The sequence below is a fragment of the Pogona vitticeps genome, chromosome 6 (genome assembly GCF_051106095.1).
Source record: "Pogona vitticeps strain Pit_001003342236 chromosome 6, PviZW2.1, whole genome shotgun sequence".
NCBI lineage: Eukaryota > Metazoa > Chordata > Lepidosauria > Squamata > Agamidae > Pogona > Pogona vitticeps.
The window spans coordinates 20,444,467-20,470,874 of NC_135788.1; the positions used below are offsets into that span (position 1 = coordinate 20,444,467).

The 26,408-nt window shown below is 41.2% G+C and overlaps 1 protein-coding gene and 1 long non-coding RNA gene across 2 annotated transcripts in view; one reads left to right on the forward strand and one right to left on the reverse strand.

Annotated features, from left to right (window-relative positions):
- Nucleotides 1–26,408, reverse strand: part of PLXDC2 (plexin domain containing 2) — a 262,609-nt gene that overhangs the window by 19,614 nt on the left and 216,587 nt on the right. Inside the window, exons 10-11 of the mRNA XM_020801961.3 lie at nucleotides 9,641–9,701; nucleotides 6,157–6,310 (exon numbers count right to left, since the gene is read on the reverse strand). Coding sequence (XP_020657620.2) covers nucleotides 6,157–6,310; nucleotides 9,641–9,701 — 215 coding nt within the window. The remainder of the gene's footprint in view (nucleotides 1–6,156; nucleotides 6,311–9,640; nucleotides 9,702–26,408) is intronic.
- LOC144583815 (uncharacterized) lies at nucleotides 1,748–26,053 on the forward strand. The gene is made up of 2 exons (XR_013537783.1): nucleotides 1,748–2,744; nucleotides 20,695–26,053. It is a non-coding gene; the product is annotated as an uncharacterized LOC144583815 (long non-coding RNA).

Below are 26,408 nucleotides of genomic sequence, written 5' to 3' on the forward strand. Positions count from 1 at the left end.
CCGTTTGTCAGAGTTTAGTCCCATACTAATAATGGACTGTACACATCAATAATCTTGGAGTAATTCTGCCTTAGATATAATTTTAAGGTTGTTGACAGTCATGATTTATTTTCCTTCAAGACTTAGGAAACTCTTAATTCTGTAAAGCCAACAGGGGATTGAAATAATTCTCTTCGTCATCATGAAATTACAGTTCAAGGGATTTCATGAAGGTAGCCATGACAGATAACGGGATTTAAAGTCAGTTTATGTTTACAGTGCAGATGTATCTCTATATCAGCGCCTATTACAGGTACTCTCCAGTTGAGCTTCACCCAACTCACAAAAAGAGCAATAAGATTCTCTCTCCGTCAACTCCATGATATAAAAAACCTTCAGGTTCCACCACAATACAGTACTAAGAATTAAGCTACAGTCTTAAACAACTATTGCAAAATATTAGTACTGAACTGACATGGGTACCTCTTCTCCAGCAGTCTTGTCCTTCAGAAAATATCCCTCTTTTTGTGCCTTTTTGGGGAGAGGAGGAGGAGTAAGCAGGAGTTTTTGCTGATTATGTGTTTAGAATAAGGAACATCTATGTATTTCTAAGACAAAATATGTTCCTTCACTTGCACTCCTTTTGGTAAAGTGAGGGCAGAAAAGCAACGCTTCCTCCATTGCTGAGGCAATTTGACTCTATTCAGGTGTTAGCAGAGTATGTTGTTCAAACACACACAAAAAAGGGAAGTGGGCTGCCCTCTTCCCTTCCACTGAGGAGGCAATTAAAAAAAAAACATATTTGAAGGAAAACACCTTCTAATAGCACAGGGAGTCCAGGCTTCTTGTTCATCACTTCTTCAGATTTTTGTGTAAGCAAAACAAAAGGAAATGGGAGCAGGGCAGCACACTCCTCTCCTTGCTTGCTTGTTTTGTTATGTGCTGTCAATTTGGTAGTGACTTACAGCAGTGGTTCTTAACCTTTGTTACTCAGGTGTTTTTGAACTGCAACTCCCAGAAATCCCAGCCAGCACAGCTGGTGGTGAAGGCTTCTGGGAGTTGCAGTCCAAAAACACCTGAGTAACCCAAGGTTAAGAACCAGTGACTTACAGCAACTGTAACAGGGCTTTCAATGTGAGGTGTTTAAAGAGTGGTTTTACCAGTTTCACATCTCCTAGTTATTTGCATGGCTGAGTGGGAATTTGAACCCTGTTCTCTGGAATCTTATTCCATCACATTATCCACTACACTACACTGGGTATCACCCTTGTTTGTTTATGCAAGTAAAACTTCCATAATACTGTTCAGAAGACAGGGAAAAGTGCCTGACTGCCTCACAAACCCAACAACATTCTTCAGTAAGCAATTTGTTTGCTCAAATTGAAAGTGCTATGTAGAAAATACGTTGAGCTACTTCACATCATGCCATCATGCTGTACATCAGAGGTCCCCAATCCAATGATCCGTGGCCTAGTGCCGGTCCATGGCCTGAGCTGCGGAGACACAAGCTCCCCCTCCTCCCTGCACAGCCTGTTTGCACCTGTGTGCGCATGCCTGTGCCCACATGAACGCTCCCCCACCCCTTTGCACATGTGCATGAGTGCCCCTGAGTGCTGCCCCACCCTTTGTGCATGAACGCCCGCACGAGAGAGAGTGTTCTCCTTCACGCATGTGCATGAGCGCAGGGGGGGGCTGCCTTCCCCAGCCGGTCCGCAGGGCTAAAACTGTTCTACACTATATGCTCTTATAGCTATGATAATACCATGGGGGAGAAGATAATTTGTTTTAATTGGCTTTAATCAGGGATACTTTAACATTGTTCAGGTGTAACTGTATTTTAATAATAATATTTTAATTTATTTTGATTTTAAACATATATGCATTTTTTAGCTGTTGCATGTCACCTTGAGGCTCTTTACTAAAAGAAAGGCAGGATACAAATAAAATAAAATAAGTAAATAAATAAATAGAGGGGTTACTTATCTGTAACTCTGGTTCTTTGAGTGGTCATCTGTGAATTCACGCTAACGGGTTAATCTGCACCTGTGCAGAGGTTTCCGGAATCTTCTAAAGATTAACACTCGTTCACCAGGAACGCCTCCCTAGTACATGTGGTCCGCCCATCCTGGCTAGTTAGTGCCTCAGTTCCCAAACTACCCACCGCTGAATAAAATGAAACAGACGTGACGGACAGAGGGGAGGATGGGTGGGAAGTGTGAATTCACAGATGACCACTTGAAGAATCAGAGTTATAGGTAGGTAATCTTTCTTTCTTCTTCGTGGTCTCTGTGAATGCACACTAATGGGTGATCAACAAGCTTACCTGACTGGAGGAGGGACGTCATGGAAGAACAGACGACAGGACGACTCATCCAAATGTAGCATCCGACTTAGCCTGGAGGTGCAAGCAGTAATGAGAGGCAAAGGTGGATGGCGTGGACCATGTAGCAGCCCTGCAGATATCAGGGACAGGAACGTCTCTGAGGAATGATGCAGAAGTAACCACTGCCCTCATAGAATGAGCCTTAACTCCAACTGGAAGAGGCTTTTTAGCCAGCTGATATGCCAAGTGAATGGTTGAGACAAGCCACTTAAAGATGGTTTGGGAGGGGATAAAGCATCCTCTGTGTGGTAAGTGTGGAGAAACAAAAAGTCTATTGGATTTGCAGAAAGAGGTGGTCCTTGAAACATAGAAGGCCAACGCTCGCCTAACATCTAAGAGGTGGAGAGAACGCTCCAAGTCAGTCACAAGTGATGGAAAAAAGGTAGGTAAAATTTTTATTTTATTTATTTATTTATTCGATTTATATCCCACCTATCTGGTATATTCTACAACTCAATGATGAGTTGCTTAAGGTGGAACTCAGAAACAACCTTCGGAAGAAAAGAAACATCGGGATAGAGAGTGACCTTGTCTGGGTAAAATTGAAGAAAAAGTGGGTCGACTCTGAGCGCAGCAAGTTCTGAAGCTCTGCAAGCAGAAGTAATGGCCACAAGGAAGAGGGAGGTGTTGTCTGGTGTGTCGTAGATTGGAGACCCCCTTTAAAACTGTTTTATCGTAGAGTGTTGAAAGAGGGAAGAGGCTTCAGAATCAGGCGGCTGATGAGCTACTATAGCGGAGAGATAGACCTTGATGGTAGACAAGGACAAATGCTTGCTGAACAGCTGAGTAAGGAATTGCAGCACCGTGTGAAGAGTTGTAGGTGCAGGCGCACAACAGCCATGGCCTCCTGATGGAAGGTGAGGCCTCTAGATTTATATTCTCCCTGGGCTAATTGAAGAGAAGGAAGTGCTTTGTTCCATAAGAAATGGTGGTATGCACCCATAGCTGCAAGGTAGTTAGAAGCACGTATTGTGAAAGATGCTAGGAAGTATACCCGATGACCAAAGATGTTGAGTTTCCTACCTTTCTTATTCAGTGTGGTGTTAGACCGATTCTTTACTCCGTCTTGAGTTGCATCGACTATGACTGGGTTCGGGGGTGTTTAGCCCAAGACTGTTTAATCAATTTGACCAAAGATGCAATAAACCCCATGCGGAGTGGGGTTTTTTTTGGTCATCTTCAATGTCCTCGTAAACCTTATCGGACTCAGACTGTACTGGTTGCTGTACATCGAGATTCATCACTTTAGCAATACGTAGGACTAGTTGAGAATAAGACGAAAAGTCCTCTGATGGAGAGGAAAGGTTCACGTCGGCAACATCAGAGTCAGGGGTAGGCAGATCAGGAGGAGTCTCTGGGAGTAACATAGAGTAAGAGGTGTCAGAATCCGTTGATGGTGAGGATGCGGAATGACCTGGAGAAGATGGGGTATCAACAGTATTGACCAGTGCGGTGGTTTGTTTGGTTGATGCCTGTTTAAGAGCTTGATCCTGAATGGTAGATTTATGTGGCTTAGCTCAATGTGAGTGATCTCATGAGATACTGGTGAAGGACCAGTATAGGTGGTAGTGACTTTAACTGATGATGGGCGAACCTGCGGATGGGCGGTGGGTTCGGTGTGCGGTACTGAGTGCTTGGAGAATGACTTAACATGTTTCAGTATGGGTGTAGAAGAAGGGGGCGAGGTATGCTTCCTTTTTCTAGAGGACCTTTGAGCTCTCGGTATCGGTATCGAGGAGTAATCTGCCAAAGAGGACTGGTCACGGTATAGTGGTTGGTATGGAAGAGGAGATTCAGAATCAGATTTCGATTTCATCAAAGATGCAATTGAGGCTCCAGGGGAAGCCGATTGAACCTGAGCAGGTGGTGCAGGTTCCATAGTTGGTATGGGACGAAGGGAACGTACCCACAAATAAGATCGTAGGCGTTGCTGCCTTAGTTTAAGCACCTGTTTTGTAAACTTTTTACAAATAGGGCAAGAAGCTGGTTGGTGAGCTTCGCCCAAACAGAAAAGGCAGGAATCGTGGCCGTTGGTGAATGGGATTTTATTGGGGCATAAAGTGCACCGTTTAAACGGTCCAAAAGAGGCCATAAAAAATTTAAAATAAAGAAGGGGATTCAAGGGGGGCAGCAGAAAGAAGGAAAAAAACAAAGAATCTCACTATCCGAAGATCTCTAACGAGCAAAATTCCTTTTTGAAAGCAGGAAGTGAACGCAGCTCGTCTAAGAGAAGGAAACTCAGTGGTAGCAAAAAGAAACTGAGGCACTAACCAGGATGGGCGGACCACGTGTACTAGTGGGGTGGTCCTGGCGAACGAGTGTTAAGCTGTAGAAGATTCTGGAAACCTCTGCGCAGGAGCAGATTAACCCATTCGTGTGCATTCACAGAGACCATGAAGAAGAAACATGATAATCATCATGTGCTGTCAAATCAATTCTAACTTACAGCAACCCTTTTCAGGGTTTTTTAGGCAGAGAGTACTGAGAAGTGGTTTACTTCTTCTGGGACACCTTGGAATAGTGCAGGTTATTCAATGCCACACAGGCTGGATCTACTTATAGGAGGCACAGTGGGGAAATCAAACTCCCAACCTCTGGCTCCTCAGTTGGATACTTAAACCACCGAGCTATCCAGTCAGTTACAAACAGAAAAATAATGGCATGGATAGAATAGTGTGGAGAGGGGAAGAACTGCAGGTCACTGATAAAAAAAAAGGACGCATGCCTGGAGTTTAGGTAGGGTATTTGGTATTTGCTGAAATTGTCTTTGTTGCCCAAAAAATATTCACAAGTAATATTAATCCTCAAGTATACTGTTATTGTATAGCTTCTGAATGTCACCATAAGATTTTTAGGGTTTGGTTATCATTTAACACCACAACATAAGCTACTATTTCTTATTGTTCTTGCAAGTACAGTATAACTACCAATTTCAAATTCTTTCACCTTTTTCCATATTTCTGCTACTCTTTGTCAGTTTGAGCAGCCAGGAGCTAGTGGAGCATTATTAGCAGAGGTGTACTGAGAATTAAAGCTGAAGCTCCTGCACTGACAGCTCTTAAACCTTTCCCCCCATATTTTTGCACAGAAAGAGAGGGTTTAAAAAAATATTCAGAGACTTCCACTTGATATTTTCTTTGACACACTGCAAAGCTTAAACTTTGTGTCTTTTGAGCAGCCTAAAATCTTGTGAATCCCTTTATGACAGACCACAATGGATGTACTCAATTTCTTTCCACAATCTAGAAAGTCTTTCATTAAGTAGCATCAACAAAATCATTATTTTGACCCAGCATCCACCAAAACATTATTCTTTCCTAACAAACAGAAAGCATGGAGTTAAAGATCTGCCCCCAACTAGGCAAGAGGCTTAATAAGCATTTGCTCCCATTTAATGAACACATGAGCCATACCTGAATCCCACATGATGAGCTGTATTTGAAACCTCTCAAGTCAAATAAGTTAAAGGCATGTTTTTTAATAAAGTGGGCAAAGCTCCAGGAATAGCTCTAGCAGACTCACAGAAAGAATGGGGTTGATGTAAGTGTTGCTTGAAAGCCCACAACATTTTAAAGACACTGTTGGTACTGTGGCCCATGGTGCAAGCAGGAGAGAGAGGGCGACTTATTATTTTGGGATGACCTGCCCATCCATTGCCTGGACCAAAGTCAGCCCTTTATTATTATTATTTTTTAATATCCAAGGACCACTTTTTCCAAATGTACACATTTTGTGTGGTGTTTTCATCCTAAAAAGATCTAGCATTATAAGCAATAGATTCTAGCATAAGTTACCTTCTGTGGGTAAACTAGTTGGAAGATGGGATGTCATGACTCCTTTTGTAGTGGTTAAAACTCTAAATCTTGTTGTCGTTTGCTGGATAGCAATGGTGGCCTTAGGAGGCATCTGAGTTGTGCTTAAACTCTTCTCACAAATCTTATCTTTAGACTACAGAGAGGAGGAAAAAAAATGAAACACACAAACAAGAAAAAAAACTGGATCTCAATAAAAACCATTTATTTTTGATGCACAGATATCTAAAGCAAGTAGAAAATGTCAGCACAGATTGAATGAACATGGAACTCTTCAATCAGGAATAAAGGCAAAACAATATACTTTCTGCCTTGACTGAAAACAAAACAAAAGAGCTCTGAGCTCTCTAAGATGGGTGGGGATATTCTTCAGTCAGAGGTGGATAGTAAGGATTTCTGAATTAGTACAGTGGTGTCTTGCTTAACGATTGCCCCGCATTACGACGAATCTGCTTTATGACGATCTTTTTGCGATTGCAAAATGATGGTCTAAATGGGGGAATTTTGCTTAGCGATGATCGGCTCCCTGCTTTGGGAACTGATTTTCGCTTTATGATGATCAAAAACAACTGATCATCGGGTTTTAAAATGGCCACCGGGTGCTTAAAATGGCTCCCCGCTGTGCTTAGGGATGGATTCCTTGCTATACAGGCAGCAAAAATGGCTGCCGTATGGAGGATCTTCACTGGATGGTGAGTTTTTACCCCATTGGAACACATTGAACAGGTTTCAATGCATTTCAATGGGGTTTTAAATTTTGCTTTACGATGTTTTCGCTTAACGGCGATTTTCCTGGAACGGATTATCGTCATTAAGTGAGGCACCACTGTACTCAGAAAAGTTAAATTTAGATGACAACTCTTAAAATCTCTTCGTCAGCATGGGCACTGTAGTAGCCTTGGGGGTGTAATTTAGAAGAAAATGGCTGAAATCCTGCTCTTTAGCATAAGGAAATTACTGTGTTTCCATGAAAATAAGACAGGGTCTTATATTAAATTTTGCTCATCATCATCATCATCATCATCATCATCATCATCATCATCATCATCATCATCATCATCATCATCATCATAATAATAATAATAGCTTATTTTCAGGGGATTTTTTTTCAAGTACAACAATCTACATTTATTCAAATACAGTCCTGTCATATTCTTCTGGTTGCTGCACAATAGTGGAGGGTGAGGTTTCACTTAAATGGGGCTTATTTTGGGGGTAGGGCTTATATAACGAGCATCCTGAAAAATCATGCTAGGGTTTATTTTCAGGTTAGGTCTTATTTTCGGGAAAACATTTTCAGTCCATTCCTGTTTGGCAAACAAAAGGTTCCTGCCATAATTCTGGGAAGTGCACATGCACACACCAAGCCTGTGTGGGAATACAGTCCAGAGAATTATGGCAAGGAGTCTTCAATTGCCAGCAAGTAACGGACTGAAAGTTACTACCGTATTTTTCCATTTATAACATGCCCCCATTTATAAGATACCCACCCAATTTTCTAACCCCAAAATGAAGAAAACTTGCTTTGCCTCTGGGCTCAGAACGTTGTGCATTTTGTCTCTGTTGAATCTTGAGCCTACAGGCTCCACCTCCAAGGAGGTGAGTTCCAATTGATTTGTTCAGGCTCAGCTGATATCAGTTCCATAAGGCCCATGATTGGAGAAAGCTAAGTCTCCTGAGTGTAGGAAACTAAGCCTCTGGCTGAAGGAAGCCTGTTTACAGAGGCGAGGTATGTGCCATTTTGTTCTCTCTTCAGCTATCTCAGCTTACTTCCGTGTAAAAGATGCCCCTCAATTTTTAGGGTAATGATTTTAGGAAAAAGCAGTGTCTTATAGAAGGAAAAATACGCTAATTTTCTTGTGCTCCAGTCATTCTCAGAGGGCATTGGCACATTTGCAGAATGTCACAGATTGAAAAATGTGAGAAGTTTCTGAAAAATATATATTCATCTTGTATCCTTGTTTGACCGGGTGGAGGGTGGGGTGGCGACTCGAACTTGAAAAGAGCTGCTAAAAGGACTGTGGCCAGAAAAAGGTCAAGAATGGCTGTGCTAAGCAATAGGATTTTAGCCACTGTTTCCAGTCTCTGTTCTAAATATTCTCAAATTCCCAGAGACTGTGGGATTGCGAATGCTTGTTTTCAGAAATAAAATAGTTATTTACATTATTACTTTATGTGCTCCAAATCTGAGATTTGACTCTACAAACATTTTCCAAGGCTTGAGGCCAGCTGACCTTAATACCTGGAAACTGTAATCAATGCATACAAAATCAATGTCAGGTTATGTTTTTGCAGTAAATAATTTAGTTTTGTTAATATGTACATTCTGCAGGTCTTCTCACAATATTTTCCTATAACATAGTTATTAAAAATCTGTCATTTGTGGATTTCCCCCTCCCAATCTCAAAATAAAATTCTCCACTCTGGGAGTCCCATCTGATAGACACCTAAATGTGGCTAACCTAGGAGAAAGCCCTAGCACAGGCTTAGCTCTGACTAACTTCATGTGCAAAAAGGAAACTCCCAGCAAGCACTGGGAGCAGCTGCCTTTTCCAAAAGGAAACCAGGCCTGAGCTTTACCTGTTCTGGGCCATGAGACCTTGCAGTATAGCCTTCCTCCAGGTGAGCACAACTTAGGTGTCTGGCTGGCTGGTGGAAATCCCATGATGGAGAATCCTGGGATTTGGAACCCCATTCATTCATTCATTCATTCATTCATTCATTCATTCATTCATTCATTCATTCATTCATTCATTCATTCATCCAGCCAGCCAGCCAGCCAGCCAGCCAGCCAGCCAGCCAGCCAGCCAGTCAGTCAATGAACATGCCCAGTACTTAATTAGCAAGCAAACAAATTTAAACACCCCAATAAAAGCCATTAACCTCAAACCTCTGTGTTTTTCTGTTTGCATAAGGGAATATTCTATGCCATGGGGTGCTTCTTGTGCCAACTGCACTATCAGTTGTGCAATCAGAGAATATCAGGTGCACAACAGACTGCCCTGGAAACAGGTCAGGTTGGTTGTGCACTTACTCTTATGTAAGTATACAGAGCATAGGATTCTGACTATTATTGCTATAGCATTTTAGAAGATTAATTTACAGATAATTGTAAATTCTGCATTGGGACACCACATAGTGGATCTGTATAGTTAAAAGAACAGGCTCTGCATGTGAATAATTATTCTAGGTTTAATTTAGTTCATGGAAAGAACGGCTAGGGAAAATAAGGAGGCATATTTGTGTTGAGCATCAATTGGTCATGGGACTACTGACCATACAGAGGTTCCTGTACCAACACTGATAATTTTAGCAAGAGACCAATTCCAGAAAATCCTGTTCAACACTGATAATCTCTTCAGTGGGAGAAAAAAAATCTTATTTCTAGACCAGAGTCTTAGAATGTTTTATAAATTATACTGACTGTTCACAAAGTGGTCATAAACAGAGAAAGTCCAAGAATTACCTCTTCAGGGCAGCCGTTATCAACCCAGTCTTGTCGGTGGCGGTCAAATCCACTGGAACATCTTTAAATGATGGAAGAGATTAAAAAGGCCCAGATGCAGATGAAAAATAGATTGGTTGGATAAAGAGAGGAGGGGGAGGGGAGGAAAGAAAAATCAATTATGTTCTTCGCTGTTAAATTTGTATGATCAGACCTTCTGAGCAAAAATGATTAATGCTTTCTATAAGGAAGTAATTTCCACAATTAGACAATCTGAGATGTCAGTATCTTTTTGCTTTGGACAGCTAATAGCTTCATTGTACTATGTAGCAGGAGATAAAGGTTTGATCCCAAGCCTGTGGATTTAAGCCAATTTAATTTATTCCACCCAGATTTTTTGCTTCATTTTGTACAAAGCCATGTTACGAAGAATGCAATGTACCAAGTGATACTGCTTTCCTTTCATTAGTGATATCAGTGTGTCCAAAAATGCTTGAACAGGGCATGCCAGGGCTTTTGAGTCAGAAGCCATCCAAAAGATTCTCAAGGACATTGTAGAAGAAATCATTTGCATTATGTTTCCCTTCTCATCACAAAGATCTATGCTGTTTATGAATTTTATCCTTAGTAACTTAAAATTAATGACTCCTCCAATTATTATTTTTTGTTTCCATATATAAAAAGCACATTTTCAAAACAGCTGGTAGAATTGTACATTAATTATTCCCATAGAGCACTCCAACTGCACAAGGATCATCATTAATATTTTTGGGATGGCTTGAGATCTTGGAGTTGGAAAGTGCTAAAACAATGCAACTTATTAACCATACAAGCGCAAGTGTCAGGAAGATCAAGAAGGTACAGTATAATTAACAAGTATGTGCATCTGCTTTTGATAAAAGTCTGCAGTTCAAGTTGAATCCAGCACCTGCTTCCCAAGGAAAAACAGGCTCTCTTCAGAAGTTACTAGAATGGGGAATTATGTCTGCAAATGTCTTTCAGTTTTGTAAAGAAAAATAAACTGATGGGCAGATTCACTGAAAATAATTACATTTTAAAGGATACCCAGGCTATGTGGCCTTGGACAAGCTTGCCAAGTCCTAGGGCACCTCTAGAAAAAAGGAATGGTAAACCAAATCTGAATATTCTCTGCCTGGAAAGACTAAAAAGGGTCGCCATACATCAGAATTGACTTGACAGCACATTATTTGACGGTTCTAATTTCCTCTTATAGATCTCCAAATATCACTAAATTCCAATGCAGAGAAAAAAGGTTATAGATGTTTTTGGATTTCCAGGGGTTGCTAATAAGAGGCAAGAACATTCAGATTTCTGGATCTCAGGTCAGGACCTGACTCAAAAGGGACTGGCTCTGAATGAGTCTAAGTCAAAGTGGACCATTTTAAAAAATGCTGAATTGTGGAGTAAATTGAAACCTGTGGTTGGCTTCTGTCCCTTGTAGTCAAACTCAACCAATCTCACTATATTGTTTAAAAACAATGTGAAAATGTAATGTATGGGATCATTGGCAAAACCTTGCCTCAAAAAATTGAGAGAGAGATTCCAATCTTCACCACCAGAGGTGGAATCTGAAAACCACATCTCTGCCCCAAGTCTACAGCCCCTATTTTGCAACTTACTTTTAACCACAGCCCACACGTCTGGCCATAAGCTTTAGAACTGTTATGTTTTCCCCAGAACCACCCACAGCTCAGTAGCACCCAGGCCGATAAAGACCTGCATGAGGTCAAAAGGTGGCTTGTAATTTTTAGTGGTCTAGTAAAATTGCCATCCACCTTTGCCTAATGAAAAATAATGCTAATGAAAAATCAAAAGGAAGTAGCAGGTAATAAGGATTACTCTGTCTCAAGAAAACTAAAAGAGCCAGTGTGGTTTAGTGGATAGAATGACAGTCTGAGACTCAGGAGACCTTCTCAGCCATCTCTGCTAGCTGGTAATGGCAAAGGTAAAGGTAAAGGTTCCCCTTGACATTTAGTCCAGTCGTGTCTGACTCTAGGGTGCGGTGGTCATCCCTGTCTCCAAGCCGTAGAGCCAGCGTTTGTACATAGACAGTTTCCGTTGTCACGTGGCCAGCGTGACTAGGGAATGCTGTTTTACCTTCCCACCGAGGTGGTACCTATTTATCTATTTGCATTCACATGCTTTCAAACTACTAGGTTGGCAGGAGCTGGGACAAGCGACGGGAGCTCACTCCACTGCGTGGATTTGATCTTATGATTGCTGGTCTTCTGACCTCGCAGCACAGAGGCTTCTGTGGTTTAACCCGCAGCACCACCACGTCCCTGCTGGTAATGGCAAAAGCACTCCTTAAATATCTCACATACCTTGAAAATGCTATTTAGAGTAATCATAAATCAGATGTCACTTGACAACAAATAACACAGAGAAGTAAAATAAAGTCCTGGGGTCCTGCCTGTTTAACATTTTCTGCTGAGATGCACTGGTGAGCCTAGGCCATCTTATATTGAAAACCTTTATCAAGAGAAAGATAGCTTTGGCCTAAGTGAAGTTATCTGCAAAATATTTCCAAGGCATATGTCAGAGGAACATCAGTCACGGAGCATATAATCATTGTTGCATCTCCGAATTATGACTCTACGAGCTGTCATTACAATGTATTTTCTGCTTAGAACACAACATTTAATAAGCCTTTCATTTACTAGCACAGCGATAATTCCCCACCGCCACAAAAACACCATGGTAGATTTGATTAGTTATGCCATTTGGACCATCTGTCAGCACAGCCGTTTTATAACAACTTCATTCTCAAAGGATGACCCAAGTCTGCACCCAGCGAAGCAATTAACAGGCCACATTGCATTGCAGGACACATGAACAATGGCTGCATTTGGGAGGGCAGAGTGCCCCCCTCCCGAGGATCCTCAGTTTCTGTGTTTATAAAGGCCACCAAAATGTGATTTCAGGAGTTGCCGTAGGAAATGCTTCTGGACATAATGGTAATGGCTTGATTTGGCTAGTGGCCATGAAGAGGAGAGACAGAGAGGAGCTGTAAACATCTTGAAGTTTTCTAAGGGTCATTTGTCACTGTACATGGCATTGAGAAACAAGGCTATGTGTTTGTTTACGAGGCTACCTGAATGTTCCCTCTTTTCTTCCTCTTTAAAAGAGGTTAAGGAAAATATGTTAGACATCGACTACAAAACACAGCCCTTTTCTTTTTAAAAAGTTTTAATGGTAAAAATGGATTCTGGGTAATTCACATACAGTTCCTGAAATAATTATTGAGAATTTAAGGGTACCAAGTACAGTACTGGAAATCCCAGGCAATTCACAAAAAGTGACTGACTAATATCTTGAAGGGGGAAGGAAGTGAGCCAAAATTATTGATTTCTTACATTTTTATCCCACAGATCTTGCAAGGGATTCTGGATGAAAAACGTGCTTCCCCTGCTCTGCAATAATCTTGTGCAGTATGTTAAATTGAGAGACAGTGACTGGTACAGTACGGAGCAGTGACCTGCATCCAGATCTTCCTTGTTTCAGTCTAATACGGTGCTTCTCAAATGGTGTGCTATCTCAGCCCCAAACCCAGCTAGAAGCACCACAGAATTCTCTCACCTTTTCCCCCTTGCTTCTCCCAAAATATCGTATTTTTCGCTCCATAAGATGCACCTCTCCATAAGAGGCACCAAAGTTTTAGGAGAAGAAAACAGGAAAATAATCTGTTTTCTTCTCCTAAAAATTATGGAGAGGTCCGTCTTATGGAACACACCCTAGGACCCTTTGGAGACTCACCCTGTCCCCTCGGGGGCCAGAGGGACGAAATCGCCATCTTCAGGGACTCTTCTGAAGCTTCCCAAGCCTCAAAAGAGTCCCAGAAGGTGGTGATTTTGCTCCCTCTGGCCCCGCGGGGGGGCAGGGTGAGCCCCCAAAGGGTCCTAGGGTCTGTTCCAGGACCCTTGCGAGGCTCCCCCACCCCCCAAGGGGCCAGCGGGGGCAAAATCACCAGCTTCCAGGACATTTTCTGAGCTTTGGACCGTACTGGGATGGATGCAGGAGAATGGGCTGAGGCTGAACCCAGACAAGACGGAAGTTCTGAGGGTGGGTGGCCCCGTGGTTGGTGGCTTGGGTGACTCTCTCACGTTTGGGGGGGGCGACCCTGGCCGCGAAGAATGGGGTTCGCAGCTAGGGCATACATCTGGACCCAACGCTCACCATGGAAACGCAGGTGGAATCGGTAGTCTGCACCGCCTTTTTCCACCTCTGGTGGATTGCCCAGCTGCGGCCCTCTCTCGACACGGGGGCACTCACCACCTTGGTGCACAAGCTTGTAATCTCAAGATTAGACCACTGTAACACACTCTACATGGGGCTGCCTTTGAGGCTGATGCGGAAACTTCAGGTGGTGCAGAATGCTGCGGCCAGACTCCTTACTGGGGTGAGAAAATGGCAACACATTTCTCCAACTCTGGCCGCATTTCATTGGCTTCCCATTCGTTTCCGCGGTGACTTTAAAGTTTTAATGCTTACTTACAAGGCCCTAAAAGGTTTAGGACCTCAATATTTGGCAGAACGCCTGCTTCCACCAAGGTCTACCTGGATCACCCGTGCGAGTCAGGAGGTGAGGCTGAGGAGCCTGACACCGAGAGAGGCCCAGAAGGAGAAGACACGAAACCGGGCCTTCTCGGCGGTGGCTCCTCGCCTCTGGAACAACCTACCTCAGGAGATTCATGCAGCCCCTATGCTGAGTCTCTTTAAAACCCAATTAAAAACATAGTTATACATCCAGGCCTTCCCTCCAGCCAATTCTTGAATTCTTTCTTTAGTTTTTTCCGCTATTTTATTTTTTTCTTTATTTTATTGTGATTGCTATTGAATGATTATGCACATTCTTGTATTTTATTGTTTTATTTTGTATTGGAAGCCACCTAGAGTGGTCTGGTTGTCCAGATAGGCGGGGTAAAAATCAAATCAAATCAATCAATCTTTTTTTGGGGGGGGGGGAGTGTGTCTTATAGAGCGAAAAATACAGTACACACAGAACTTCCACTTTCTCTGGTGTCCTGCAAGGTGGAGAGAAGGAAGCCTGGTTCAATTTTGCCAAAAGACCGGGTTTCATGCCCTCCTGTTCACATGGGAGCCTACCTCCCCCGATCCCCACAAATATGGCTTTTCCATTTTAAAGGCAGCTGCTTCCTTCAGAGACATAAGGCCATGACTGCCTTTCCATTAAGCCACCTGTGTATAGCATAGCCTCTGGATCCATCTAGTGGCCAGTCTGGTTAATACACCTTGGGAAGGTGTGTTACTCAGGTTTTTTTTTCCAGGCAGTGGATGATTGAAATTGTGGGTATTGATCCTGCAGATATAGCGGTCCTACTCTATTGGGGAGCCATGGCCAATACGTCAAAGGAGCTGCAAGTCAAAGAAGTTTGGGAACCATTGATTTAATACTTTGCAATTGCTCTCTACTTGTTCTTCTCTATCTTATGTTCTATCATTGTAGATGAACCACTGCAACTCAGCAATGTAGTAACTTCACAGTGTGTTCATAACGGCAGAAACTGTTGAGTTTTTGACTAATTAACTGACTAAATGACAAAAAAATTACAGTAGTACCTCAGTTTATGAATTTCATGTGTCCCATGGGACGTTATGTAAAATTCGTAAACCAAAATATGGATTGCCATAGGAACAGGGGCGGTGCTATAAACCTCCAGGCACAATGCATCTTGGGGAAACTTTCTTCACAAACTGAAAAAACCTGGAAAAGACCCCGTAAACCGAGGCATTATTTTAAACGGATTTCTGTACATAAACTGAAAATTACATTAACCAAGGCATTTGCAAACTGAGGTACTACAGTATTTATCATATTACATTCCAGTGAACATTTTCTATCACTAATACATTAAACAACAGCATAAGAAGAGACACACTAGGTCAGACCAAAAACTGGTTTAGTTCAACATTTTGCTCAAACTTGACAATCTTGGGAAACCTGCCAGCAGCCCATAAGTGCAGTGGTCTCACATTCTTATAGCTGCTGCTTCTGATGTAGTTAAGGGTTTGCAAAATGAAAACAAACGGACAAAATACACCAGCATTGGAAAAGTTACTTTTTGAAACATCAGTTTAAAGTTAAAAGAGTGTGAGAGATGTCAGGCTGAGTGGAGAATTTGAAACTGGAGTGCCCTAATCCCATCTTAACCTTCTAACCGTTCTATATCACATTCCTCCTAAATCAGAAAATTTTATGAGGTGCTCCTGTGCAATACTGAGCAAAGAAAAATACATGACATTTGTGGCTCCCATTTTTGGCTGCCAAAAGTCAGAATTTCAAAGGAACTGGTTACAAATAATAAGTTACTTCCTCTTCCCAACAACAAAGGAATAACCAAATTATACAGTGAGCAATAATGCCACTCATTTTGTAGGGTAAATGTAATGTTTAAAGTTACTAAAGGGTTAGTGAGAAGTATCATGTTGTTAAAGTGCTGTGTTGCTAAAGTGCTGGCTTGTGCTGTGTCATGCACATCATGCTCTGCTGAGGACGTTGATGTGGACAATGTAGCAGATAAGATGAGAGTATAATGCAAGCCAGTGGCATGTACCATTCAACTATGTTTTAAAAATAGCAACTAACAGGAAAGTAAAAAATGACCTTTTACAGATTGTAACTATAACTCCCTAGGGCCCCTTAAAGCAAAGAGTGCTGCTTATATGCCACCTCACAGTGCTTAAAGCATTCTCTGGGCAGTTTACAATTTAATTATGCAGCTACACATTGCTCCCTCCCCCAGCAAGATGGTTACTCAATTTACCAACCTCGGGAGGATGGAAGGCTGAGTGAACCTTGAATCGTCTATCTGGGATTGCACCCAGGTTATGAGCAGAGTTTTGGCTGCAGCACTGCAGTTAGCCACTCTGACACAAGGCTTCTTAGAATTATAGCAGCAATTACTTTATTATTATCATTTTTAAAAAGCTCTGGCAAAACCCAGGAAATCAGTCCCGGCATATACTGTTAATGCTGGACAATCACCATGCAATGGATTTCCCCCAAAAAAGCAGCACAATTCACAAAGTGGTCAGTTGTCTTCATACTCTTGGTTTAGAGTGGAAAGTATTCATAGCCTGTTACCATTAGACAATTAATGATATACTGTATGCAATGCATTTAAATTGGTATTTATTACCGAGAGTGGAGCATTGTCTTATGCTTCACATCTGGTTTACATAATAAAAAATTTTAATGGTGCAACCAGGAAAACATTAGATCACGATCGGAATCTACACACTAGTTCATAAAGGGATTCTTCTTTTTTTTGATTAATATACAATAATCTAATAAAAGAGCCACCACTTTGCATCAGAGTGATCATAAAGCCAGAAAAGCTGCAAAGATTATGTCCACCCTTGCAGTCCATAGGTCATTTCCTTTAAAGCAGGGGTGGGCAAAATGTGGCCCATATGAGCCAACCTGGGACACAGATGGAGCCTCCATCATCCCCATGGTCTCCGTCACCCTCTTCCCAAAAGTTAAAATTGGTGGGTGGGTGGTGTTTTGCTCCACAAATCTGTTTGTATGTTCTAGGGGCCACGGAAGACAATTTTGCCATGAATGGAAAACCTTCAGAACCTTTGCTTTTTAAAATATATTGTTGGTCACCAGAGGATGCAGAAAAAAGAAAAGCCATAATGCTCCCCCTAACCCTTTGGAACCTGCAGGTTGCAGCAACATCCTCATGAGGTCCAGGGACATGTGTGAGAGTCGCTCTTGGACCCCTGGAGGTAGTCTGTGCTTCTACTCCTATCCCATTTTTTAACATTTGTATCGGAATATTTCATATCTATGGTGTATTCAAAACTAGACTAAACAGGTGATTTGTTAGTAAGTCAGACATGCTTATTATCAGTTACACATCTGACCCTTTTTCTTAAAGACACCCACGGGACTAATGAGTAGGGGCCTCAACATTTGGACTGCCTTGGGTAGCTAACCAAGATCTGTAGCTGCTACCTCGCCTAGTTTAGGATTGTGTCACTGAGTGAACTTTGGAGATTGTCAGAAGATAACTGCTTCTTACTACCCTCAAAGCCCAACGGTGATCCACAAAGCCATCTCTCACTTAGGGATGGTCCCACATGTGTTAACCAGAATAAAAAATATACTTGCCATAAGCCATAGAACATTAGAGGTATCTTCTTTCACAAATGGTAAGTATAGATGAATCTGAAAGGATTATTAAAGCACTTCTAGTGATTTAATCAGCAGAGACAAGACAGAAGCTAAGGAAAGGCTGGAAGGTCCTATGACAGATGGTGTTCATAGAGCTTGGATGATGTGGGCTCTCAATTCCAGGGGTATTGGTTTTTTGCTCCCCTCCAGGTCACATTTGTCTTTAGATGAATGCAAAGTCAAATTAAAGTGAACACAGAGCAAAAACAGTCAAATGCTGATTACGGATGAATTATAGAAGAGTAGGGCTCATCAGTTTTCTCATTACGAATACCCATTAGCACTCATTACACCTAGAGGTGGGAAGCAAATGGTTTAATTACTGCTATTATGTAAGGCATACCCTGGAGGAATCAGCAACAAAGAACATATAAGGGTGGCTTTTCATGAACTCCTGTACTTGGTACAGACAGTGGGATATAAATTATAGCTACACTAAGTCAGTTGTGAGGGGTGTATCTATGCATGTGCAGCCATGTAGAAATGAGTAACAAAGCCTGTGATCACAGTCTGTGAACATTATTTTCTACATATCCCATTAGTATATCATAACAATTTGGCATGTCATAAAATTTTTGTACTTGGTTTGCAGTACTTCCATAGAAACGGTTTCTCAGGTCTCAGAAAATGATTAAAAAACATTTGTTGCCAATTTTACCAACTACAAGCATATGATGAGACATCTAGATTCAGAACAAAATAATTCTGAACTGTATGACATGACTGCATCCTCAGAGGATTATAACAAAGAGTAAAATGGCAACTAAGAACCATGACCAACGCATTAAACTGCTGCAAAGCCTCATGCATAGGAATTTTATTAGCAAACTTGGCAATACAAAGACAATGCAAATCCTGTACATGTGGAATGTCAATCTGGCCCACTGAGCAACTAGTCCATGATAGGTTGAATATAATAAATGAGAATGAAATACAGTGGTACCTTGACTTGAGAATGTCCATACATACGAACGAGTTGAGTTAAGAAAGGCTCCGTTCGCAAAAAGTTGCTTCGACTTGAGAACGGAGCCTCGACTTAAGAACCAGAAGAAGAAGAAGAAGGAGAAAACCTTTCCTGCCCTTTCTTTGACCTAAGTTCACCTTAGGTCAAAATAAGAAAAAAAATTAAAAAATTCACCCCCTAGTGGTAAATATGATCGGCTTTGCATTAGTTCCTGTGGGAACTAATGCTTCGACTTAAGAACAGTGCCTCGACTTAAGAACGAAAAACAGCAGGTACAGATTAAATGGTTTTCAATGTATTTCCTATGGGAAATGGTGCTTCGACTTAAGAATGTTTCAACTTATGAATGCAGTCACAATACAGATTAAGTTCTTAAGTTGAGATACCACTGTATATGATGAGAAATAGTATGTTCTAGTGGTTAGAGTTGACTTGGGACTTGTTAGGTACAGAAAAGCCCTATGTCATGTATTGTGCAACCTAGCATTCCTAACAATAGAGCCTCTGAAAAATATAATCGATTGCAAACAGCTGGATATCTTCTTAGTGATCAACCAGATATCTTGAACTGAAGTGGTTTACAGCTTTGTACGTCAAAATCAGCAGCATGAATGATAATTATGTGCTATTATGTCGATTCCAATTTATAATGACAGTCTAGGCGGTTTTCAGAAGTGATCGAACAATTCCTCCTTCTGGTGGCACTCTGGAACTATGAGGTATGACTAAGGATCACACAGGTGGGAAAGCACATACCCCATCAGGCATACATGCTCTGGGTGATCTTTGTTGGCCTGTCTCCCAGGAGACATCATGGGAACTCAAACTCCCAGACTCTGACTCTGCAGTCAGTTGCTTCAACCCACTGGGCAATATTAAAGCAAAGCGTGCTGCTTATATACCACCTCATAGTGCTTCAAGCACTCTCTGGGCGGTTTACAAGTTAATTATGCAGGCTACACATTATCAGCAATACGAATTGCACTAGAAAAGTTCTACCATTTGAAAGCTGCTACAACTGGTTTAAACCTGGTGACATAAATCCAATTGTTACTTCCAACTAGAATTGATTTATTGAATAAACAGAACTTAAATGAACACACTGATTCTAGATGAGACAAACAAATAGATTTAGCTAAGCATCTTTAAAATAATAATAAAAATAGGCTTATTGCAGAATCATGGTATGGGTCTTTCCACATATTTCTGAATATAATAAACACCTCTGTTTCCTTTAATGGTTTCCTATTAATATTCTACATACGTATATCTAAAAGGCCAAGTAGCAAAAACTACAGACTATGATCCAACTCAGAGAGTTAGCTATTTCCATTACCACACTTTTGTTTTTCTAAGTAGCATTTATTTGGTATTCTACCAACATCCATCTATTCTTCGTTAACTTGATGTATGATGACAGATAAGTAATACACACTGCTGTTGGCATTAACCTGCATTCTGCTTTAACCAGAGCTGCCAGTATACCTGACGGGACACAGAAAATATACCTTACATCTTCCACCTGTTTTATTTCAGTTAACCCCATATTTCTGTTCCACAAACAAAATGTTGCAGAACTTTCTGTACAAAGACCCCAAGTGTTAAAACAGCAATATTTCCTCTGGCTGTTCTTGAGAGGCCCAATACAATGTGAGAATTGTACACAAGTTCCCTTATGATCTAAATTTCTTCCAAGTTGCCAGCCACCACATTTGTAACAGCAACTCCTTTTAAGTTACAGGGAGGGTCATGTTATGAGGATACGCAGACAAAGTGCTACACAGGACCCACAAGGGTTGAGTTGAATTTCACAAGTAAACTAAAAGAACAACAATAACCCAATGATGCAATAAGCAAGCCAATTATATTTACTTTCCCTTTACTTAGTTGCCAATAACTTGAGGAGAAGCACATCTTCAAAAGAAAGAGAGGCAGCAAACCCCTACATCAACAGCTGGTGTGTTCATGAAGCACAAGACAAGCGCCTCCATGGCAAGAATGACAAGGAACTCTTCTAGTTGTAACTTACTACTCTAAAAAAACATTCAGCCAATATATTACTGTGAGTGAAACTAATAACTGGATCTAGCTTTTTGATCCAATCTTGAAGAGCTGCCATTATTTCTTAATACAAGGCAACATTTTAAAAAAACTACCTTATAGCCTTATGCGAAGTACTAATTTTTCATGTTGGAAAGCATTTTGATGTTTAAATGCACATTCTGTTTTGTTATAAAAGGTATAATTTTTCCACAACAGGAGTACAAAATCCAAGATCATATTTAACGGAAAAGGCAGTGCATGAAAGCGGGAATAGTGTGAATGAGGAATAAACTCCACAAATGGAATGTAACTGCAGCAATCTGTTTAGAGGCATTTCAGTTTCTTAGTAGAGCCGTCTGTGCCAAGGCCATTCTTTCATCCCACCCTGGTATACTTTTCTCTACCATGAACAAAGACACAATAAACTACTTAGCCAAAGGTGATAATTTACATTCTAAAATACACAGTGTGTGTTGAAAACACAGAAGATAATGTATTTCTGTAAGCTTCTGATTGGATCTAATAGCAAATGTTGTAGGCCAGGTACTTATTACAACAATTCTTATAGCTATACCCCTAAGGAGAGTCTCAAAATGTGGGAAGTATGTTTATCACCACCAGTAAACCAGTCTTTTGACTTCTCAGGTAGAGGGGTGCTGTGAAACTAATGGATTTTAACTGCTGATCCCCAAGTACTTCATATTACATCATTGTCAGCCAACAATAGAGGAAATCAATTTCTCTCTGCTACTATGAGGACTTCAGCGAAGCTCATGGGCAACAGGGAATTGTTCGGTGGGTGGCAGATGCAGCTAACTCCTTCCTCTGAGAATTGGCTTCATTAAACTGGTGTTTCTGACAAATAATCCTTCCATTGATTGCTTCCTTCCATGGAAACAATATAAACACAAAAATTCCATCAACATTACTGATTTAGTGGGCTTATCCTAGACATTTTTAGTGCCTGAAGGTGCAGAGTACCCAAAATAATTTAGATTATTTTGACATAATGTGCAGAAAATGCTTCAAAAGCATCTATGTACAGTATATTTCTGTCAATAACAAATTAAATAACTAACACTTTGATGCCCTTTTGGAAAACTCATGAAAGCCATACATGAGTACCTGTCCCTGCTGATGCCCAACGATAGAGCCAGTCCTGGTTTTAACGGAGAAGGAAGTGTGTTTCATTTTTTAAGTCTGCTTTGCAAAGAAAACATGAACTGATCTCCAAATCCTCTATTTAACCTCCTTATTTTTCTCCTACTTTAAAACAGTGCCAAATGTTTTTGAGAGCGTAACCTATGGTTGCCTTCTTCACAAACACACTCTCCTTTATCAATTTTTGTCAGGTCTGCAAGAGCAGAGTTGCCTTCCTCTGGCTGTGAAAGATGTGGACTGCTACTTGTCTTGCATTCTCACTACCCTCAAACCACCTTTTCTGGGGACTTTCTGTACACTTCTATTCTCCAAACTGTGAGAAACGGTGCCTTTAACTGTGGAGAAACTCTATGTTACAGGCTGTTCATTAACAGCATTATTATGTTAAGATGCATTAGTAACATAGCACACTGAAATAAAAGAAGATGATGAACAAAGGGAAGATACCTATTGCCTGCTTCACTGAAAGATATGGAGAAGAGGAGGATACTCAAATCCAGAATTTGCGGCATCCTCTCTATGCATTCTTCTCTACAGTGGCCAATAGCCCTTTGTCAGAATTTGTTGTTGTTGTTTAGTTGTGTCCGACTCTTCGTGACCTCATGGATCAGAGCATGCCAGGCATGCTGCGGCGGCCATTTTGGGCACCCGGTGGCCATTTTGGAACCGCCAATCAGCTGTTCTAAAAACATCACAATGCGAAGATCGGTAAGCGAAACGCTTACCGATCATCGCAATGCGATGTTTGCCCATTCAGAACATCACAATGCGATCGCATTAGCGATCCCAAAAAATAGATCGCTATGCGGATTCGTCGTTAAACGGTGCGCTCGTTATGTGAGGCACCACTGTACTTCACTCTTATTTGTTACACTACTATCCTGTGTTTCCTTCAGTGAACTCAAGGCTGCACACACTTTATCCTACTTTGTCTTCACAACAACCCAATGGAATAGGTCAAGGTGTGAGAGACTGAATTGCCCAAGATCACTCCTGGAATTTTAAGGGTAAGTGGGGATAATAAGGCAGATCTCCTGAGTCCCGGTCCAACATTCTAATTACTATACCATATTGAACCTTACTGGGAATAAAGTTATTGCGTGGACATACACACAAATTCTGAAGGATATCACTTCAGGTTGGAGATAGACTTTGAATTTCCTGCCATAACAGAATTAGAAAATCGTAATTCTCCAGCAATAATTTAGCTCATCTTAAAAAGCTCTAAATATAAAGAGAAGTTCAAACACCCTCAGTGTTGGCCCAAACTTTATTTTCTTTTTACTTCTGATTCATCAGCACGTTCCAAGCCTTCCTTTGGAGAACTACTAATGAGAGCTCTAAGCTGATCCTATGGTGACACATAAATTGGGCAGATTGTCCATGAGGTCTGTAGCTGCTGACTCACGAACATCTCATTAAACCATTTTTATTTCAATTCTGATTCACAACATGCTCAGTCTACAAAATAAGTGGGGAAACATATAGATATGAAACAGTGGGAACATGACTGGCTCCTGCAACCAATACATCAGAAGGACAAGCCACTACAGAATTGTTGAACAGATGCCTCCTAAGTTCTAGCAGAGTCAACTGGAATGTTGCAATCAAACATCATTACCGAGTGCTCTAGGATGAAACGTAAGTTGCACTCAGCCAGGCCTTTTTCAAGGGCAGGGCTATCAAAATGGTGCATCATAGGCCGGTATTACACTTTCAATTATCCCATAAAATGTCTTCAATGATGATGCTTTCAGACGGTTCAGGATAATCTATTTTGCATGTGTATGTGTGTATCCTATTTGTATTTCTATATATTTCTATGCATTTCACGCTCTCTCTATGTATACACACACAATATTTGTACTTCTAAACAGTTTGGATAGGGTAATGTTCCCTGACATTATGCTGGTACAGCTCAGACAGTAGGAGTGCAGTCAGAGGTCAGGAATTTGAATCCCCACTTCGCCTCCTAAAGAAGGGCCTGCTGAGATGACTCAGAGCACATGTGGCTGATGGGATTACATGCCCTGCCGCAGCAATGGTCTTTAATAAACTGTGTAGTCCCAGAACACCACCAGTTGATTGGACTGGTAAACTACTCTGCAGCATTGTGGGAGGGTAAGCATATGTTGAAATCAAAGGCACATAGTTTCTTTTGCAACATTCTCTAATGGCTAGCCCATCAAATTCCTCTAATTGACAGAATACAAAGGCCTATTTACAAACATCATTCCTGCATCTGAGGAAGTGGAATGTGTGTCCATGAAAGATCATGCTGTAATAAATCTGTTGAATGTGCCACACAACATTTTTATATGCTGTTGTAATAGACAAAGATGGCTACTCCTATGGAAACTATAAACCTACTGTATCCTGTTATGCTTTGAATCTGCCCTTCCTGTTGCATTGTGCTATGTTCTGTTGAGCTGTTTCTACAAACAAGACTTCAAGTACAGTGGTGCCTCGCAAGACGAATGCCTCACAGGATGAAAACGCCCCACAAGACGAATGTTTTTTGCGATCGCTGTGGTGCCCTGCAAGATGGCTTCTTCTATGGCTGTGCTTCACAAAATGATTTCCCCCCCAAGACCGATGCCTCGCAAGATGAAAATAATTCATTCGTCTTGCGAGGTTCCCGTAAGAATGCATTGCAATGCATTCCTATGGGAAACCACTTTTCGCAAGACGGAAATTTCGCAAGACAGCGGTACTCGCGGAACAAATTACTTTCGTCTTGCAAGGCACCACTATATGTGTTTTCCCCAAAATATATGAAATAATCAAGTAGTGACTAAAATCTCACTGGTGTTCACATAAGGTTTATATGACGTGCTAATGGCAGCCAACTGATGAGAGATGCTGGGGCATACATCAATTGAATAATTAGGCATGTAACTGTGCACATGACTGAGACACATCTTGGCACTTCATCAATTAGCTGTGTTAGGCACAGCCAGTTGCATAAACCTTAGATGAATACCAGCAGAATTCTGGCTATTCTTTTGGTTTCAAGGCACAATAATTTACAACAAGCCTCGTGAACTGAGGTGGGCTGGGATCTGGTTGGCACATAGATGAAACTTTTATTCCTTATCACTGAAGGCAATAGGGAGGAGATTGTCCTACTGAGCCTTTTCAAGCATGGGAGCAGCCATCAATAAGGCCCTCTCTTATGTCATCACTAAACGAGTCTCTGGCTTGAAAGCAGGAACCCTCCTGCAGATCTTGAGTTTTGAGATATATAAATATATAACAATATTTACAGATGATACTATGCCTTTTCTGAGACAGTTCTTGAGCCTAATTTCAGTAAAATAATATATAAAAGCTTAAAATAAAATGTCAAATGCATGGGACAAAATAAGAAAGAAAGATCCTCTACTTTCATTCTGCAAAGTCACCTATGCTGGGTCAGAGGAATATGATGGTGTGTAGGCCATGAGTCACGCCTGTTAGTACCATCTGAAAATGGATAGTCCTGAAGGCTTGCCTAAGCTTAGGGACTGTGAGACTGACCAAATAAGAAAAAAGGTAAACATAGACAATGGCCTTTTGCAGCAATATTTATTCAAATGCATTTTGTTGCATGGTTTCTTCAAAACCTAATAAAAGGCCAGCATATTATTATCAGATGATTGGAATAAATTCATTTCTTCAACAAAGCAAGCCACCTTCTCTTTTGCATTTAAGTCTCATCATTCCCCCACCCTTTAAATCACGCAGCAATACCAGTCAGAACTAACAGCTGGTTATTTCTGGAGTTCAATCTGCTAGACATTTTTAACAGATGACATGTATGGTCTCCTCTGCTTTTGATTATCACCCTCTTTTAAATAATACCCTTATTTTTAAACATGCGTAATCGCTCTTTCCAGGATGCCTCCACTCAATGGCATAAATATGGTGATGAGCCCATCTTTCTCTTTGTTGCTTACGCTGCCTTTATCCGGCAGGAAAAAAAAAAGCCCTCCTGTGCCTTTAAGGAATGAATGTTTTAATTTTATATACCACAAATTAAAAGGTGAAAACATTACTTCCCTTGCCACCAGGAAACAAAATCAGCCCAAGTAAGATGACTCTTATGCAATATATTGGGTAAGACAGGGGTCCCAAACTGTGTACCATGGCTCCAAGGGCACAGTGAAACCCAGCCAGGGGCCCCATGGAGAAAAGATCAAACACAGAGCTATGAAAGCTATAAAGGAGCTGTTTATAGTTCTATGAACAGCTCCTCCATAGTCTTCATAGCTCTATGTCAAACAGGAACAGAAAGTGGAGGTGATGTGCCTGCCTCTCCTTGTCCCTTCTCTATGTATGGTCCCCAATGGAAGTGTTTGGTGGGTGGCCTTCATGAGTTTCCTGCATCAGAACCTGGAAGGAGGTCGGCCCTTTGA